The sequence below is a fragment of the Crocodylus siamensis genome, chromosome 11, assembly GCF_052110815.1.
Source record: "Crocodylus siamensis isolate JL-2025a chromosome 11, ASM5211081v1, whole genome shotgun sequence".
NCBI classification, from domain to species: domain Eukaryota; kingdom Metazoa; phylum Chordata; order Crocodylia; family Crocodylidae; genus Crocodylus; species Crocodylus siamensis.
In genome coordinates, this window is record NC_143405.1 from 10,387,600 (window position 1) to 10,406,232 (window position 18,633).

The following is an 18,633-nucleotide window of genomic DNA, read 5'->3' on the forward strand; positions in this document are numbered from 1 at the left end:
CTTCCCCTCCTTCGCTCACTTTCACAATTGGAGTTGCTGTCCCTGGGCATGGTTTAGCCAAGCCGCACCCCTGCCTATTGGGAAACTTGTAACTCAGCCAAAGACAGCACCTCTACCAGGCCTCTAACCAGTCTAGGTCTCCCTGGTGCCACCTCTTCCAGACTGGAGCCTTATGGGCAGGGCCCTGTGAGCTGCAGTTGTGAAGCAGGAATTTGGTTTTCCAGCTGAACCCATGAGGCTTTGGGTTGGTTTAAACAGAGTCACAGAATCATAAGAGAGCAGGGCTGGAAGGGACCTCACAAGGTCGTCTAGTTCAACCCCCTGCTCAAGGCAGGATCATCCCTGAATAAACCATCCCAGCCAAGTATCCGTCCATCCTGCTCTTGAAAACTTCCAAGGATGGCGGTTCCACAGCTCTCTAGGTAGCCTGTTCCAGTGCCTGACCACCCATGTAGACAGAAAGTTCCTTCCAATCTCCAATTTCCACTGCTGTAGCTTGAGGCCATTGCTCCTAGTCCAGTCCCTATGGCCACAGAAGAAAAGTCCATTTCCATTCCCTCTATAATCACCTGCAGCTATTTGAATAGTTATCAAATTCCCCCATAGTCTTCTCCAGGCTAAATAACCCTAGTTCTTTCAGCCTTTCCTCATCAGTGTTGTCTCCCAGGCCTGTGATTATTTTTTGTTCCCCTGCATTGGACTCTTTCCAGACCATCCACATCTTTGAAGTGTGGGGTCCAAAACTAAACACAGTACTCCCGGTGAGGCCTCACCAGTGCCAGCTAGAGTGGCAGACCTTGTCCACTGCTGCTTTCCCCCTGGGGCACAGTAACGTTTCCACAGTGGCAGAGTTTTATTCTAGGCTGTCCAGTGCCCAGCGTGATGGGTCCTAGACACTAAATAATAGTAAACAGTGAACGAACTGGAGGGAGAGGTTGACACAGACCCTCGGAGACCCCGGTGCATGGGTAAAGGCAAAGAAAAATGCCCTGGAGAAGGAGGCTGCCTCCCCCTGCTCCCACGTGCGCTCTGAGTGAGCGAACACTTGGTCAAAGCTGCTAGGCCAAGGCTGGTAGGAGGCACCGGTCTGGCAGAAGCATGTGCGTGTGCTCAGCCTGAGCCATGGGGGAAGTCCCATCCCAGAACAACCCCGCTGAGGTCAGCAGAGCCACCTGCATTCTTGAGGGAAAGCCTGTGCTTCAATGCTGGCGGGATGCTGGTGTCAAGTCCAGGTGACAGAGTGCCCTGACCTGGGCTGCTGTCAGTTTGGATTGGGGCTTAGCTGCGAAAGGCCCTGGCCTCTTTTATGTAGCTTTGAAGCATGGAACAGAGATTAGCTGGGTGAGTGACACTTCCCTGTGCCCCTGGGGGGAGCAGAGACATCATCACACCGCCATGCGACAGGCAGATTCCTAGTTGGGGTAGGTTCAGTCTGGCTTCAACACGTGCCGTCTGAGTCTCCGCTCCCAGAGCCGCGGCTGGGCTCAGGGTAAGGTCATGCACCCGGCTCTGTCGCGCCACGCTGGCTTGGACGTGTGCTGGAAGCGGCTGCTTTCCTGGCACGCTCAGAAATAGACTGGAAAGAGCGCGTCTCTGCTAGGGGCTCGGCTGGGCGCTCCGGCTGGTTTTGTATCGTGATGAAGCCAAAATGGGTTTCTTGTCTCAGAGCTGTGGCTACACCTGGAGGGCAGAAACGTGCCCTTTAGTGCAGGCCAGCTGCAGCCTTGGCACCTCGTCGCCAGGCCAGGTCTGGTGACAACCAGAGCCAGCGAACCCAGCCCAGAAGAGCTTTGTCAGACCCCGGCCTCCTTCAGGAGGGGGGCACGGGGGGAGCAGGCTGCCCCCGACCTGCTGCCCACACCCACGTAGGCGGCTTATATCTCACGCAGGCCCTGACTGAGGGTCGCCTGCAGGCGCTCAGGTGTGGGGTCGGGGCCGGCAGCTCCCCCAGCGCAGGCGGGCTGACCCCTGCCGGGTGTCTGCAGGGGCCGGAGCTCGGAGGGGACCTGCAAGCAAACTGAAAGGGAGGGAAGAGCTCGGTGGACATGAATGCGGTTACGTGCATACACGTATTTGTACGGAGGTGGATGTGTCCACGCGCGCGTGCACCCCACGTCCTCGGCCCCGAGCCCCGGCTCCCCGCAAAAGGGGCAGCGTGGCGGGGCCCAAAACGCGACTCTGGTGGGACTCGAACCCACAACCTTTGAATGCCGCCCGCCGCCGCCGCGCTAGAAGTCCAATGCGCTATCCATTGCGCCACAGAGCCGCCGCGGGGACCGCGCCGCGCCGCCGCCTCCTCTTGCTGCTGCGGCCCCGCACCCGGGCCCGGCCCGGCGCGGCGCGGCGCGGCGGGGGGAGGCGGGGCGGGGCGGGGCGGGGCGGCGGACCGGGGGGGGGGGGCGCGGCTCCCGGCCCCGCCCGCGCCGCTGCGGCAGGACCCGCCCCCGCCGGCCCGGCTCTGCCCGGCCCGGCCCGGCCCGGCCCCTCCGCGAGCGGCGCAGGTGCGAGCGGGGCGCCGAGGTAAGCGGCCCGACCTTGCGGCGGGGATGCTCCGGCCCGCCGGCTCCGTGCCCCGGCAGCGCCGCGCCTGCCCCCGCGGGCCGGGCCGGGGCGTGGGGCGAGCGCCGCGCACGTGCGTCCTGGGCGCCGCGCCGGGCCCGCGGGAGGAGGCGGCCGCCGGGAAGAGGCGGCCGGGAGGCGGGAGGCGACGGGGCCCGGTGGCACTTGCAGCCCGCCCGGCCGGGCAGCACCGCGGAGGAGGACAGCAGCCCTGCCCAGCCTCCCCCTCTCAAGGTCAGGCAGCAGGAGCGGGGAGGCCGAGGCAGCTGCCGGATGCCCCGGGTAATCCTGCCCGGCGCTCCCGCCCGGCAGCGCAGGGCGAGCGGGGCGCGTGGTGCAGGCGGGAGCGGGGCCTGCTGCGCTAGCTCCTGGCCGGTGCAGGCCGCCGGGCCTTCGGCGCCTGGGCTCTGGGGGCTGTTTTGGGCTGGGGAGGAGGTCGCTCATCAGCGTCTGGCCTCCAGGGGCTGTTCAGTGAGGCAAATGGCACACAGCGCCAGGCCCCAGGCAGCTCCTGGCACCTCTGCAGTCAGCGCAGGCCTCAGGTGCACTAAAACCAGAGCCTGAGTCTCCATTGCAGCTCCTGCCGGCGGGGCAGCCTCCCAGCCGAGCTGTGGGCCTTGCTTCCCTTGTGCTGATGCAGCTGGACAAGATCTGAATTCCTAATGCAGAGCAAGCAGGAGGGAGAGCCCTGCTGGGTGCAACACCTCCCGTGGCTGGACTCTGCCCTGTGGGGCGCAGGGCCGTGCTCTCAGTCTGTTGTGGCCCTCGTGCCTTTTGTGTGGGTAGGGCTGCCAGGAGGCCGTGGTGCTCCAGGGGGTTCTTGACTCAGGCTCAGCGCTATAGCCCCCATCCTGCTGGTGATCCTCTGTCCCTTCCCCCCTCCTGGGTCCAGGAGCAGATGGGATGCTGAAGGCCTCAGCTCCCAGGGGCCTGGCTGGGGGGGCATGTAGGCATGCTGTAATCCCTGCCCGCTTCAAGTGATTCTGTACAGCACCTGGCACAAAAGGACCCTGGTCCTGACTGCAGCCCCTTGGTGCTGTGGCAGTTCAAGGCTAAATTCTGCTGCAGGTCGGGCTGTATCTGCAGTGTGGTGATAGGGAAACTAAGGCATGGAGTGGGTGTCTTGCAGCAAGTCAGTGGAAGAGCTGGATGTGAACCCAGCAGTCCTGGTCCTTCCCCTGCTGTTGGTCTGGCGCCCCAGAGGCGCACGGCCAGGGGTGCCGGAGCCGTAGGCCAACCCAACAGCGGGACCGGATGGAGGGTGAGTGGGGCCTGGAGAGCGGGCATGCCCTCAGTGGAGTGAGGAGGGAGCTTCAGCCAAGGCACAAGGCTGGCTGGCTCTGTACAAGGTTCCTGGCATCTGCCGCGTCCATCAGGGAGCGTGCCATGGCTGGGCCCCAGGGTTTGAGCCTGCGTGCAGCAAGCGCTGTATCTCTGGCCTGCAGTTCTTGCTGCATGAGAACCAATGTGCTCTGGCCCCAAGGGCCCCTGGCAAAGATGGGCATGTCCTGGAGCCTAGAAAGCCCCCTCAGGCTTCGCCCTGCAGCAGCAGCAGCAGCAGCCTGGTGCTGTCCAGGGTCCCCTGATCCCCCGATTGCTAGGGGCCAAGGTGCCGGATGTTGCATTCATTCCCGGGAAGGGAAGGGAAACGCCTGCTGATTTCCTTCCTTTTGCTGGCTGCCTGTGTGGGGAGGGGGGCTGGGGGCTGCCTTGGCCTCTGCACCTGAGGCTGCTATGTGGAAAGATCCTTTGCCAAGTGCCTGCCCAAGGGCCAGCCATCCCTAGGAGCTGCCTCCCTGTCTCACGCTGGGGCAGGGGGATGTGCATGCGGCTCGCCCCCTTGCCCCTGCATGGCTCAGCTGGGGAGAGTGGGGTGGGCTGTGACTGGACCTGTGCTTGAGACTGACCTGAGCTCTGTGCTGCGTCTCTAGGGGATCACGCTGCTGATCCCTGCTCTGCTGGCCCCAGTGGGCAGTGCCTAGCACTCTCCCAGCAGCCTCCAGCCCCTTTCCCACTCTCAGGGGTGATGGGGATCTTGGGGGGACCCCACCCCTGCTTTGCTTCCTAGGATTGCACTGGCTGTGTCCCCTTGCAGGGCTGTGCCGGGAAGGTGCTGGGCTGCCTCAACCACACAAATATTTACACAGTTCAAAGGGTTTGTTTCCTGCCCTTGTTCCTGGTTTCCGCAAAACTTAAAGTTAAGGCAAGCACATGGAGCTAGCGCTGGGGTCAGAAGAGCCCAAGTCCCCCCCGCCCCCCTCAACCCCCTCCATTGCCACAGTCGTGGCACACACAGTTCCCCTCCATGCTCACACAGTCTCTGAGTTAAAGGGGTGTCAGGAGCTGTGGTGTGAAGAGGGGCGCTGACTTGCATGGTTGGGTAAAGGTGATTGTTGAATTGATCTGGGGCTCTCCAGGCATCGTCTGCTTAATCCATGCAGTGGTCCTCTACCTGTTCTCCCCATTTGCCCAGTGGGGAAATTGAGGCAGATGGGTGGATGACTTGTCCAAGGCTGCTGAGAGCATCTTGTCAGGAGGCGCACCCTGTCCCTGTCTGGTGACAAACTCAGGGGAGTGAGGAGGTTGTGCAGACACAGTGGACAGCAGCCAGCAATTGCCAGGTCACTGGGGAGCCCCCTGGGTGCCATGCAGAGGCTGAATCCTGCTGGTCTTTGCTGCTGTGCTGTTTGCCAGGGTGACTGAAGCAAAAGGTGGATTGTGTCGCTCTCCCCAGAGCCCGTCTTGAGCCTTGGCAAGGCGGGTTCACTGTGGGGCACCCACTATCACTCATCCTGTAGGATCTGTCAGGAGAAGGCCACTGATACCTGGCTCTTCTGCTTTGTCCCTGCCAGGTCACCATGATGCGTTTGGCTGCCATCACTGGGCTGTTCCTGCTCTTCAGCAGGGTCCTGGAGCTCTCCTGGGTGCTGGTGTTCACTGTCCTCTTCATTCTCCTGTTGAGCTCCCATGGGTGGAAATTTCCCATCATATTCACCAAGACGATAAGGAGAGATGTCACGTAAGTGTCCTGGGGACATTGGCAGGCAGCACAGCCTATGGAGGGGCAGCTCAGGTTGGGGTTGCAACCTGTGGGGCTAAGCTGTGCAGAGCTGGCTGTGCCCTCCTGCCAGGCTCTGGTTGAAGGCTCAGCCCCAGCTGAGGTTACCATCAGGCAGCTCAGCTGAGGACAAGGGTTGTCCCTGTAAAGCTGGGGAAAGAGTCACTCTTTTGGACTCTGCAATCTCTGGCAGAGGCTCCCAGAGGGAGATAGTGTTTCTGCTGAGGTCTAGCAGCTGGCTTTGACCTTGGACTCCAGCCTAGCCTGCAAAACACTAGCATGGCATGCAGTTTGTCCCCTGGACTTGGTGCTATGACTGGTGCCGGGAGAGCTCAGGAAATGTGACAGGCTTGGAGATGAGCCAGCTTGGGGGCAGGTGAGGGGCGTAGGGAGGGACAGGGGCCCCTGGGCTTATTGTGGAGTGTTAAGTGGCCTGAGATGGCAGAGCTGCTCACTTGGGCCAAGGAGCACTCCTTGTGGCAGCACTCCAGGCTGCTGCAGGGAGGGGAGCTGTGTCCTAACCTTGCCCCAGCTTCCAGGCCTCTTGGGCAGGTTGTCTCAGTGCCCTGGGCAAATCCTCCCACCCTCAGACATGCTGTGAGGGCACTGCTTCCTCCGTGCCATGAAGTGTCCCTCATGCCCAAAGGCCAAGGGGGGGCAATGTGTGAGGTGGCCTCCGGGGCTGGTCACTGGAGAGAATCCCTGTGTGTGGTGTGTCGGCAGCACGGGGCTGGTCCTGCTGAGGGTGAAGTGGAAGGTGTGGTGGCACGTGAGGGAGAAGAGCACCATCCCCAAGATCTTCCAGGAGACGGTCCGCAGGCACCCAGAGAAGACTGCACTGATCTACCAGGGGACAGGCGAGAGCTGGACCTTCCGGCAGCTGGACGAGTACTCCAACCGCGTGGCTAACTACCTGCATGAGCAGGGCTTCCGCTCTGGCGATGTAGTGGCTTTGTTTATGGAGTCCCGCAACCAGTACGTTGGTCTCTGGCTAGGGATGGCCAAGCTTGGGGTGGAGACGGCGCTCATCAACTCCCACCTGCGCCAGGAAGCCCTGCTGCACTGCATCACCATCTCCCACTCCAAGGCTGTGATGTTTGGAGCAGAGATGATGGAAGGTGAGGAGCGTCGTGTGGGGGGGATCCCAGGTGGGTAGGTCACAGGTTCTTCCAGCTCTCCATTACTTCCCCACACCCACCACAGACCCCCAGGGAAGAGCTGCCACAGCAATCTCTCCTGCTGTGGGACACCAAGCTGCTGTAAAGTGGCAAGTAGGGAAACAGTGAAGATCTTTTTCAAGGCTGCGTTCAAATCCAGCCCTGGACAGTTGTGCCCGAGGGTCTGATTCCACACTGAAATGGGACGATGTCAGTGTAAAGCAGGGCCTGAGAGTTCGCTACTGCTTGGTGGCTGTCTGGCCACTTCTGGTGGGTCTCCAACCAGTCCCCAACCAGCAGGTGTCCACATCCCCTAAGCTGTCACTGGTGCTGGTCTCCACTGGCTGCCAAACTCTGAGTGTGCAGTGGGGCATGATTCTCGTCCTGATACCTGGTCTGTGGGGAGGAGAGCTGGGCAGGGCTGGAAATGCTGTCTGGGGCTTGCTCTGCTGCTGCATCAGTGCTAAGGATAACAAGCAGAGGCCCAGGTAAGCCTGAGTTCTCCCTGTGAACATCTCTCTGCCAGTGGTGCCACTTCCCCACCCAGCCAGAGTGCATGGGCACAGAGGGGAGTCAGACAGGAGACCAACAGAAAGCAAGTTCCTGTCCACGTGACAGTGCCAGCTGGCTGCTGCCTTCCTGCTTCTGAGGGGGACTCCTTCATAGGAGCAAATTCCACCTTCCTTGTCTGGACCCCTGTGGCCAAGATCTCTGCTGTCCAGTTCCAGCTTTTGTGCGTTTGTCCCACAGCTCCCAGCTCAGTGTCAGCAAACATCCGTTTTTACACCTGAGAGGCAGCAGGGCAAGACAGTAAGGAAGCAGGAAGTGGGGTCTTCTGATGTATATGTGGTGTCCAAAGGTTATGGAGTCTGAAGAGCCCTGGGCTGGGGCCAGCAGAGCCCGGCCAGGCTTGCCCTGAGTGATACTCTTGTGCTGGGCTGAAACTGTTTCATGGCATGAGAGCTCTGTGGAGCATAGGGCCAGCATTGCTGCTAAAGACCCACCCTGTGTGCAGCCTTCTTGGGAATACTAACTAGTCTCTGAGCCAGGTGTTCTCTTAGGTGGGTGGAAAACAGGTTGAGCCTGGAGAGAAGAGTGAGTTTGGATGTGTATGAAACATTAGTGCTGCGAGCCCTTTCTGACCCTCTCCCCAGGAATGTCAGCATGACGGTTCTTTCCTTGACCTGCTCTCTGCTTCCTCTCTAGCCATGCGGGAAGTGCAGCCCTCCATGAAGAAATCTGTGCGCCTCTTCTGCTCTGGGGAGTGGCACCAAGAATCCGCTCCCCTAGGAACAGAACACCTGGACCCCCTCCTCCAGGCAGCGCCACGGCACCAGCCAAACCCCTCGGAGAAGGGCTTCCTCGGTACGTGTTACACAGCAGGCAGTGGGTTATCGAGCCTTTGGGAAGCTCCTTGTTCTGTTTCCGTAGTCTGTCCTCTCCTGCAGAGGTAGCAGAAAATCCCAGGACACTGGTACATGATGCTGGTTCATCTGAGGCAAATCTGATCCAGTTGTCATAAGGAGGGAAGAGCTGCTGTGAATGTCATGTACCCATCTGCTGCCCCAAGGCATGGCATAGTGTTTAGCATGAGCTTGCTGTGGTGTCAGCCTGGCCATGCTCTGGGACACACTAGCCAGCTGAACCGGCACCTGGGACTGTTTTCTTGGCACTCTCCTGCAAGCACAGTGCAGGCCTGAACCTGCTTAGCTTGAGTAAGAATGCCGTGGGCGACTGCTGCTGTGCAAATGTGGATGATGGTTTTAAATGTGGTGCTGTGATGCTAGTTGCCAGGAAGTGTAAAAGTACCAAGCGAAGAGCATGCAGGTGCTCATGGGCCTGGCTTGTCCCATCAGACTGCGGTCCCAGCCCCTTGGTAAACAGAGTGCCTAGCACCTGGGGATGTATCACTGGCTCCTCTCTCTGCCCACCAGATAAACTCTTCTACATCTATACCTCTGGCACAACGGGCTTGCCCAAGGCTGCTATCGTGGTGCATTGCAGGTAAGGTGGGGAGTGGATGCAGGGCTCAGAGACAAGTAGGCTCGGTGGGGTGGGATATAGTACTAGTTGCCTGTGAGTGCAGAGCCTCTGGGCTGTCCCTCTGGCCTGGCTGCTGACACGGCCCTTCCTCCCCTGCCCAGGTACTTTCGCATGTCGAGCCTGGTTTACTATGGATTCCGCATGAGGCCAGATGACGTGATGTATGACTGCCTTCCACTTTACCACGCAGCAGGTAAAGACCTGGCTTCATGCCTGGAGCTTCTGCTCATGCCTCCCCCTGTTCCAGAGCCCGTCCCTTTGACCAAAACATCATCCCCTTGCTTGAGACATCATTCCCTGCTGCAGCCATGGCTGTTGTAAGCTGCCCCTGCTTCCTCCAGTGTATGCTGAGGAGGATCAGGCCTGTCAATGTCCCTGTTGCCCATCAAATATACGTAAAAGATTTCACGAGGCCCCTGGGTATCATGCTGCAGGACTGGGAAGTGACACCAAGGCTGTTTCTCTGTTCAGCACTAGGAGCTAGGCCAGGACACTGCTAGCATGGACTCAGTTCTGCTAGCTCCTTCTATGACTGTAGGAGAGGGCCAGTCTCTGTGGGGTACTCTCAGGACAGCCTGCCTCTGTGGGACACTCTGAGGCCTCTGGATGGCTGCTGCTATCCCACACCAAAGCATTAACACTGGGAGGGAGGGGCTCTGAGTACCACAGGTGATGGTGCCATAGGTGAAATGCTGTTTTGAACAAGGGGATTAAAGATGAGAAATTCCCCACCCCTCCCCCCTCCAGCTGGGTTGCAGTTGGTATCAGTTGCTGTCTCCCATGAGATGGCAAATCTCTCTGGCTCCATCTCTACCAGGAAACATTGTCGGGATAGGCCAGTGCCTGCTGCATGGCATGACTGTGGTGATCCGCAAGAAGTTCTCAGCCTCGCACTTCTGGGATGATTGTGTGAAGTACAACTGTACGGTGAGGCAGTGGGGGGTCTGGAGGACTGGTCCAGGATCCTTGGGCTGGTGAAGGTTGGGGCCTCGGATGTCCTTGCAAGCAGAGTCTTTGTTTCTCCCAGGTGGGAAGTGGGAGCTTGGTGCAGCCAGTGCTCTAGGATCCATTGAGGAGGGAGAGCAGTTAGTCCAGGCTAAGCACTATCTGTAGTGAGTGACGTGGGGAACACCAAGGCCATTGGTTTTTTGCATGGGAGCCAGAGGCAGGAACTAAACATGAGTTGGCCAACAGGACATCTAGGTCCCATTCTTGGCTCTACCACTGACTTGCAGAGTGACTTTAGTCAAGTCTCTTCCCTGGACTGTGCTTTCAACTACCCACTTACAGAATGGGGCTGTAGCTGCCAGTCTGTGCCTTAGTGTATGGGAGGGTGGGCACTGGCCTGGGGCCCTGAGCAGACAGGAGAGTGGAAGGGTACAGCAGGTCACACCTCCCATCCCTCCCACAGATTGTGCAGTACATCGGGGAAATCTGCCGCTATCTCTTGAACCAGCCATACCAGGAGGCAGAGCGGCAGCACCGTGTGCGCATGGCACTGGGGAATGGTCTCCGTGCATCCATCTGGAGCGAGTTCATGGATCGGTTTGGGATCCCCCAGGTTGCTGAGTTTTACGGTGCCACCGAGTGCAACTGCAGTCTGGGCAACTTCGACAATAACGTGAGCCCCTGCTCCTGCCTGGCCCTGCTGGGCGCTCCCCCTCTCCTCTTGGTTGCCAAGGACAGTTAGGAGGTCTTATTCAGACACATGGCCTTCATGTCACTGGTGGAAACTCCATGATCCCTGCTCCAAGAGCTGCTCTGGCAGGCCAAGCCAGGATGGGTGGCTGAGAGCAGACTTGAGAGCTGGTGTCAGAATCATCCTCTGATCCCAGGGAGAGGGATGGAACAATGGCTGGGTCTTTAGCCCTGTGGGCCCTCCAGCCCAATGTTTGCAGGGAATCCAGAGAGACCTGGGGCAGGTTCTCTCTGGTCGGTGGAGCAGTACACCTCCAGCATTTCTGGAGACCAAGGCAGGATCCATCTCTGGGGGAGGAGATTGCTGCTCTGGGTAAGAAACAAGTCTGGGCAGAGAGGTTTGCTGGCTGCAATTGAGCTGCATCTCAGAGGTGCTTTTCTTTCAGGTTGGTTCCTGTGGCTTCAACAGCATGATATTTCCTGGTATTTATCCCATCGGTTTGGTGAGGGTGGACGAGGACACCATGGAGCTGATCCGTGGCCCAGATGGACTCTGCATCCGCTGTAAAACAGGTGAGGGCATGGAGGGGTACCTGGGGAGCCAACCCCTGCTTGTACATCCCTCTGCCCTGACCTGTGCACCCCTGCCCAGAGGACAGCAGCACAGGAGTCTCTGTTTAGATGGGTGACTGAGTTTGTCTCCTTTCAGCCTTCAGTTCAGCAGACCAGAATCTAGCACAAATCCACAGCCCAGTGCCCTGCATGAAATGAGTTCAGTAGTTCTCAGCCCAGGCCCCAGTTATCCATGTTCCTACAGTCTTTACTGGGACTCTGCCAGCTGTGTCAGCAAGGCCAGGTACTTCATGGCCCAGGCAGATGGCGCTCCCTTCAACCTTTGCACATCCCTCCAGAACAAATATGAGCCCTGTTGGGAGCACGATGTGGGGGAAGCTTACTGAGCCCATTGTGAGGGGGAGCCAGTGTCCAGGGCTGTCAGTTCAGCTCCTTAGCACTGAGAGACTAGCATGCTAGAGACCCCATCCTTGCAAAGGTATTTCCTCCCTCCCACCCATGCCCCAGCTTGTGTGGATGCTGGCTCTGTGCCTAACAGGTGCTCTCAGCTCTGTGTGCTGCTGTGTTTAAGGCAGTGTCCTGGCCATGACTGACCACATTTTCCATCTCTCTCACCCCACCGGCAGGGGAGCCAGGGCAGTTGGTGGGCTGCATTGTTAGGAGCAACCCGCTGCAGCACTTTGATGGGTACCTAAACCAGGCAGCCACCAGCAAGAAGATCACCCAGAATGTATTCTCCAAGGGTGATTCTGCCTATCTCACAGGTGAGAGGAGCACCCAACCTGTCCTGCAGCCCCTCGTGGCGGCAAGAGCTGGTGAGGTAGCATGTGGCCCCCACTGGCCGATTCCCTGACTACCAGTGGTGATTGCTTTATCAGCTTTGCCCACCCAGCCTAGTGATGCTGAGCCTCCCCTTCAGGCTGATGCGAACAATGTGAGCCATGGAGCAGGCCGGGATCCTTATCCCCACGGAAATATCAGGCACAAAAGGGGGAGATGATGGGTTCCAGGCCACGAAGCAAACCTGGTGGGAGAGTCCTGCTACATAGTTAAACCCAGGATGTTGCATTACCTGCTGGACCCAGCTTTCTCTGGGTTGCACAGGGCAGCAGAGAGCCAGTTGGCTCTGGACTAGTTCTGGTTGCAGCTTTGCCACTATCAGTGTCCCCTCTTTGTGCCATAGCCCTTCCCTCATTGCTGGCATGGCAAGGATGGTGGTGACCTGCTGCCAACAAGGGGTGTTGCAGTTGATGCATGTGGTGTGTGTTGGGATCCCTGGGGAGAGGATAGTCTAGAAAAGCAAAGCATCACACCAGCTGTATCCTGGCAGTGCTGGAGCTAGTGCCAGAGGCTCTTTAACTCCTGCTGCCCTTTGTTGCTCTGCTTCCCCAGGAGATGTGCTGGTGATGGACATGTATGGGTACATGTACTTCCGAGACCGCACTGGGGACACCTTCCGCTGGAAGGGTGAGAATGTCTCCACAACAGAGGTGGAGGGGGCACTGAGCCGCATCCTCAACCTGACTGATGTTGTTGTCTACGGAGTGGAGGTGCCAGGTAACTGGGATGAGAGGGCAGCTCTGCTCTTGCCAGCCTGCCTCTGTCCTTCATGCTGCGGCAATAGCTCTTTACCCCTTTGGCAGGTCCCTGCTGCAGGCCGCAGCCTGCTGATCCTTTCACATGGTATAGGGGTGAACAGGACCCAGAGTAGCAGAGCTGCCCATGGGCCTGCACAAGGCAGCTCTCTATGATTCTGTGTATGGTGGTAAATTTGGTGGCTCCCCATCGCTCAAGCCCCTGTCCCAGCTGACACTTCTTACTCTTCTCAGCAGAGAAGCCAAGAACCAAGTGGGCTGTGGAGCATTGCCTTCTTACCACTAGCGGGTTCTTCCACTTCTGGTCTGACGTGCACTGGGCAGGACTTTGAGGGGGAAGCTGCTAACTAAGTTTCTGTGGATAGATGTGGGGCATGGGTCTGGAGGGTGTGCTCGCAGCACCAGTGTTCACAGAGAGAAGAGGCTGTGGTGGGAGAGTCAGAAATCCCAGACAAGAGGTATGTATGTGAAATAGCTTAGGTGAGAGAGAGTGTCGATGTCAGCCCATGTTCTGGACCTGGTTTCCTGCCAGTGGGTGGCTGTGATGCTGTCTCTTTCATCTGCTTAAGCTCCACCTGACGTAGGTGTAAGTGGACAGGAGGGGCTTGAACTGGGTGAGAAGCATCTCTAGGGGCAGGAGATGACCACTGGGTGTCACTGGCACCCCTTGCCCTGTGGGGCTCTGGCATTCAGCCTCAGCAGACGCATAGCCAGTGGTAGAGGAGTGAGAGACTGGGCCCTCCCTGCAGGTGTGCCCTATTCTGAAGATGAGCTAATGACGGGGTGGTGCCATGGAAGTACCTTTGGCAGACTGCAGTGGATGCGTTGGGGTGTGGGGGAAGCCCTAGTGGTGTCTGTCATGGATATAGTTAAGGTGACTGGTGGAGCTGTGTGCATTGCCTGGACTTCTGAACCTGCTACAGAAGGCCTAGCACTCCTCCAGCACCTTCTGGAATATGTGGGGGAGATCCCTTGTTTGTTGTGTCCATCCTTAGGCTGCTGGCCTCACCTATTCAGGCAGTTGCATCCTCGACCAGCTGAAGTTCTTAGCTGGCCCAAATGGGTGGGGTGATATTGCACCAGACCCCTCCTGCCCCTTACATCACCTCCTCTGCTATGTTCCAGGCATGGAGGGGAAGGCGGGCATGGCGGCCATTGCTGACCCTGAGAATTCCTGCAACCTGGAGAGCTTCATCATTGAGCTCAAGAGGGCCCTGCCCTTGTACGCACAACCTGTTTTCCTGCGGTTCCTGCCAGAAGTCCACAAGACAAGTGAGCCCTCCCTGGCACGTGTGTCAGGGCAGCTTCATCTATCCTTTTCGCAATGTGGAGGGAGATGGGGTGGGAGTGATGCCCTGGGTTCTCCGAGGGTGTCTGGGGAGTTTCCCCTTCCAGTAAGAGGAGGAGAACGATAGTGACCTCTTAGGTAAAGTGCCTGGAGATCTGCTGATAAAACCTTTAACCTTTCTTACTCAGCCTTATTCATCAGATGCTTACATCAGAAATTTAGACAGACGCTTAGCAGGGGTGGTTTAGTCAGGGATGATCCTGCCTTGAGCAGGGGTCTGGTCTAGATGACCTTTTGAGGTCCTTTCCAGCCCTACTTTCCTATGATTAGAGAAGAAGCCCAGGAAGTCAGGACTCCTGGGATCTGCTCCTGGTACCAATTCACTGTGTGAGTTAGCTGAGGTATTTGCACTTTCCAGTCTATAGCTTCCCCATGTATGAACTTAGGATATTCTGGCCCTCCCCACATGGACTTGTGAGATGTAATTCATTAATGCTTGGAGATTCGCCATTGAAAGTTGCAGTGGAACTTTACTGATCTGCTTGGTTTTTCAGCCAAATATGGTTTTTGGATGCTTTTCTTCATTTAATCCACGTGCCTGCACACTAGCTGTGGTGGAGCTTGCAGGATGGCAGAGAATCAGAGTATCCTATGCATCCTGGCTGAACAGCTATGTGCTCAAGATGGCTGTCAGCAGAATTAGGCTGGAGCTGTAGGAATGGGCTCTGCTGTCTTGAGAATCACGTTCTGAGCTTCCCAGCAAGTCTGATCTATGGCACAGTCCCAGTAGCCCAACTCCCCAACATGTGATCCTGTTAGCGGTGGTCAGAAGAACTGTGCTAATACAGCCCAGTCCCAGGTCAGGATAGCACTGACCTTTGCTGGGGAGGCTGGCCCTCACATAAGAGGCTGAAGAGCCTTTCACAGCATCGGTTTATGGGAGGAGTCTTCTACGTCAGGCAATAGACTCATGCTGTAACGTACTAAGATCCCAGATTTGGTCCTAGCTCCTGACAACCTTCCCCATGGTGTGGAGAAGGATCCCCCCTAGCAATAGTAGTGTCTGCAATCCCCACTTCAGTCTTGGTGAAGCAGGATCTTACAAAGGGTGGGAGTAGGAAGGCAGGGGCGCGTACCTGTGAACTGCAGCCGTGGAATGAATGGTTCCCTGCTACCTCTGACTTTCACCCTTGCTGCTTCCACCCAGGCACCTACAAGTTTCAGAAGACGACTCTGCGCAAGGAGGGTTTTGACCCCACGGTGGTGAAGGACAGACTGTACTTCCTGGACTCTAGGCAAGGCCGGTACCTCCCTTTGGACCAGGAGGCCTTCACAAGAATCCAGTCAGGACAACAGAAGCTGTAACTAGTGAGATTCTGTTGGCCACCTCCCCCTGTCCCTCTGCTGCAATGGGATGGAGTGGGCAATAGGAAAGAAAGGGTTAAAGGATTATAATGAAGGGCATGCTAGGGCTTTTGTTTTATGAGTTTTAAAGGTAAAGGTTCAGGGGACTGGAGAGGGGGAAAGGTGACATACCAAAGCATAGAATCATTATGGCTTTATTTTCTATTCTGTACAACAGTAGCCCCCTGGGGATGTGCGCATGGGGTCTTCAGTTCACCTATGGCCAGCCAGTGCATGTGCCATGGGGGCTGTGGGAGCCACCATGGAGGAAGAGGGAGGGCACCCGCTGCCCATGGGACTCTGATTCCAGGTTTTTTTTCCTTGCTTTCTTTCTCTCCCCGTTCTGTGGATGCTGCTAAGTCCCAAAAGGGCTGGTGACAGCGATTCCTCATGGGGGTCTCCTGGGGGTGATGCTGTGCTTGCCCTTTCCCAAAGCATCCAGCCTATGGGAGCCTGGCCCCTGGCACTGAACCACTCAGCTGGGTGGGGACCAAAAACATGACCCCCTTTGCAGGTTGCTGCAGCTCCACAGTTGAGGAAGGGGAGAGGGAGCAGAGCGGTCTGGGGGTCCAGGGGAGGGACAGGTTTCCCTGCCATGCCTCACTCTTCCCAGGGGTTGAACTTTTCTTTCTTTCACACTCATGTGCATATATATATATATATATAATATGTGTGTATGTATATTTTGATTTTATCTTAATTTATTGGGTTTTTTTTCTAAAAAAACAAAAATACATATTCTGGGCTCATGCACTGGTGTCAGGACCATCCTAGCTCTGCCCTAGTGCTCATATACCCCTCCCACCACATGGGAGGGATCTGCCCTTGCACTTGGGACCAGTCCTTTTCCAAAGGTTAGGGCAGAAGAGGAGGCTGTGGTCACTGCCTGAAGGGACCAGCTGAGGGCACAGCAGTCTTGTGAAACTGCACCCCTTTGGCTGCCCCTGGGGAAGTCTTCAGTGCTGTTGACTGGACATGATGGATTCTGTAAACCTGACTGTGTTCCTCGCTCCCTTGTTTCATAAAAGCCAGGGAATTAAGAGCCTGGCTTATGTTCTCTCTGAGGTGCTGAGCATTTGCAAGCCCCCCCAGCAGCCAGTGCTTAGCACCTAAGACCCCGGCGTCTGTCTCTCGACGGAGCACCGTTACCTGGGCCTGATTCTGTGAGAACTCTGCGGGTGGGTGATAGGTGTTGTATGGGGGGAGGACTCCAGAGGGGAAAATGTTTTTGGTGGTTTTTGTTTTTTTTAAATTATTTTACATGTTAGCCAGATAAGTGTTTTTTGTTTGTTTGTTTGTTTTACATTTCTATCTGTCTGGGAGGGCAAGCTGCACATCTGCTGCCTTATGTATACTTCCACAGGTCCATGCCTAACTTGTCTCCACAGCTGAGTCCAAGCGTGGGAGTCTTGAGGTTTCTCTGGTGTTGCTTGTTCTTGCTTAGTCAATCCTGCTGCTATATCGGGGTCAGGTGGGGGCCCGGCTTGAATCCTGGCTGAGGGAAGCAGAAGCAGTTGAGTCTGAGCAGATAATTTTTATCATTCCCCACCATCCCTCATTAGAAACGGCCAGTGGGTGGAGGAGACTATTCTTCCACCGGGCTCCATGTGAAGGGCCAGGCTTTCCAGTGTATCCCTCAACATGTGCCTGTTCACACACATGGCGCCTGTATGTGAATGAGGGGAACTGGGTTCTCACTCGCATGCTAGGTCCCCAGGCATCCACTGGGGACAAAAACCTTCAGCCTGGAACAGCTCCAGGATTTCAGGGACCTCCCTTGGCCAAGCTCAGAACCAGGCATGTTCTGTTGCAAAGCAACAGGTCTGGGATGTGAGCTAAAAGAAATCCCCATCTCCATTAGATTTGGGACTTAAAGTCTTTTGCTACCAGAGGTGGGAGCCTCAGTGGCAGAGGAGAGGAGAGCAATGTGCCCAAAATAGGGCAAGGATATAATGGGTTTGTGGATGTTGTAGCCATCCCTGTTGAGTGTGTCCACACTATGAGTTTCCTTTGGGTTTTTGGCACATGGTAACAAACTGGTAAAATTCCTGTGTAGTTTGATCACTTCTTCCTGTGATGGAGGTTGAGGTGGGTGTTCAAGGGAAGTGGATGGTTACCTAACATCAGAGAAAGAGATGCACTTTTTCTTTTTAATCATGTAATGACCTGGCTATCCAGTCAGTCCTCGGTGCTTGCAGAACGTGGCTTTAAGGAAAATAAGCAGTTTACAGGATCCAACTAGAATCATTATTTATTCTCCCATCATGCTGCTTCCATGTTAGAGTAGATCTAGTTGTGGATGATGTAGTGTGAGGCCTCTGGGATCAGCCACGGGGTACACATGTGGACAAGTGAGAGATCCCAGTCTGAGGTGTCATTCTAGTGATATGCTCTGCAGAGTTGAAGGCTCTCTGAAGGTCCTGCAGGTCTGCCCACCAGAGGGAGAGCAAATGGTGGTTGCAGTCACTGGGGAGGGATGAGAGAGGCTTACATTCTGCATCCCATGGCCAGGGCCATTTTATCCTTAGTGGTCCAAACATCTCGTGGTCTGATGACATTGGCAGTTGAACTGGGGTGGAAGGAATTATTGAGGACGACAACTTGCTATCCATTGTCTCACTTACGCACATCCTTCTTCTCCAAGATATGCTCTAGCACTGGGATGCCTGCATGCCAAGACACCACCCCTCAGAGCAAAAGTCTAGCTCAGCCCATCACAGTTGCTTTCAGGACAGCATTTTCCCTCATGTGCTGCCAGGAGACTTTCTGTCCTCTGTGCTGGTCCCCCTTTCTCCCTCACTCTGCAATCCACCCCTCTCCCCTTGTCCTGCCACAACTGAATGTTTCTCTGCAACCTTTCCCCTTCACCTCTCTTGCAAGTGTTGGAACAAGCCCTTCCAGTGTCCAAGATGTTCGTTTTTGCCTCTGCTGATTGTCTTTATTTCAACATCTACTCAGGAACAGGGTGGGGTGGGCTGGGGTGGTGGCACTGAAGGGGTGGCAGGGCACAGGGATATTGTTATCAGCTCTTGGAAGGGTTGAGGAGGAGTGAGAACTTGCTTTGCATCCTCCTTGGACGCTGTATCATTATCACATGACTTCTTCTCTTTTGACGTTTCAAACCTTATGGCCTGTAATTCCTGTCGTGAAATAAAAACGTGGGATCTTCATGTCCAATAAAGGAGGATTTCAAATTCACTAGCTTCTGGATCTTATGATTGCATGCCATGGCGCTACTTGTTTAACAGACCCTGGCTGGGGACTTGAAATCAATTGCTGAGTCCCAGTTCACCATTGTTAAGATTTCATCCTATTCTT

At 56.3% G+C, this 18,633-nt stretch overlaps 1 protein-coding gene and 1 non-coding gene across 3 annotated transcripts; one reads left to right on the top strand and one right to left on the bottom strand.

The window, feature by feature from the left end:
- Nucleotides 1-2,173: 2,173 nt before the first annotated feature.
- Nucleotides 2,174-2,266, bottom strand: TRNAR-UCU (transfer RNA arginine (anticodon UCU)). Its single transcript has 2 exons — nt 2,230-2,266; nt 2,174-2,209 (listed from the first exon to the last, which is right to left on the bottom strand). It is a non-coding gene; the product is annotated as a tRNA-Arg (tRNA).
- A 158-nt stretch (nt 2,267-2,424) lies between these two features.
- Nucleotides 2,425-17,539, top strand: SLC27A4 (solute carrier family 27 member 4). 2 transcript variants are annotated; one of them, XM_090022259.1, is made up of 13 exons: nt 2,425-2,520; nt 5,412-5,578; nt 6,341-6,735; nt 7,981-8,139; nt 8,709-8,778; nt 8,919-9,010; nt 9,635-9,744; nt 10,229-10,438; nt 10,902-11,028; nt 11,655-11,792; nt 12,421-12,585; nt 13,749-13,895; nt 15,119-17,539. In XM_090022259.1, the coding sequence occupies exons 2-13, from the start codon at nt 5,418-5,420 to the stop codon at nt 15,274-15,276; spliced, it is 1,932 nt and encodes a 643-aa protein (XP_089878385.1). In that variant the 5' UTR covers nt 2,425-2,520; nt 5,412-5,417; the 3' UTR covers nt 15,277-17,539. The 2 variants fall into 2 exon arrangements, with proteins under 2 accessions (XP_089878385.1, XP_089878387.1); XM_090022261.1 differs by lacking the exon at nt 2,425-2,520 and adding an exon at nt 2,572-2,793.
- The last annotated feature ends 1,094 nt before the right edge of the window (nt 17,540-18,633 follow it).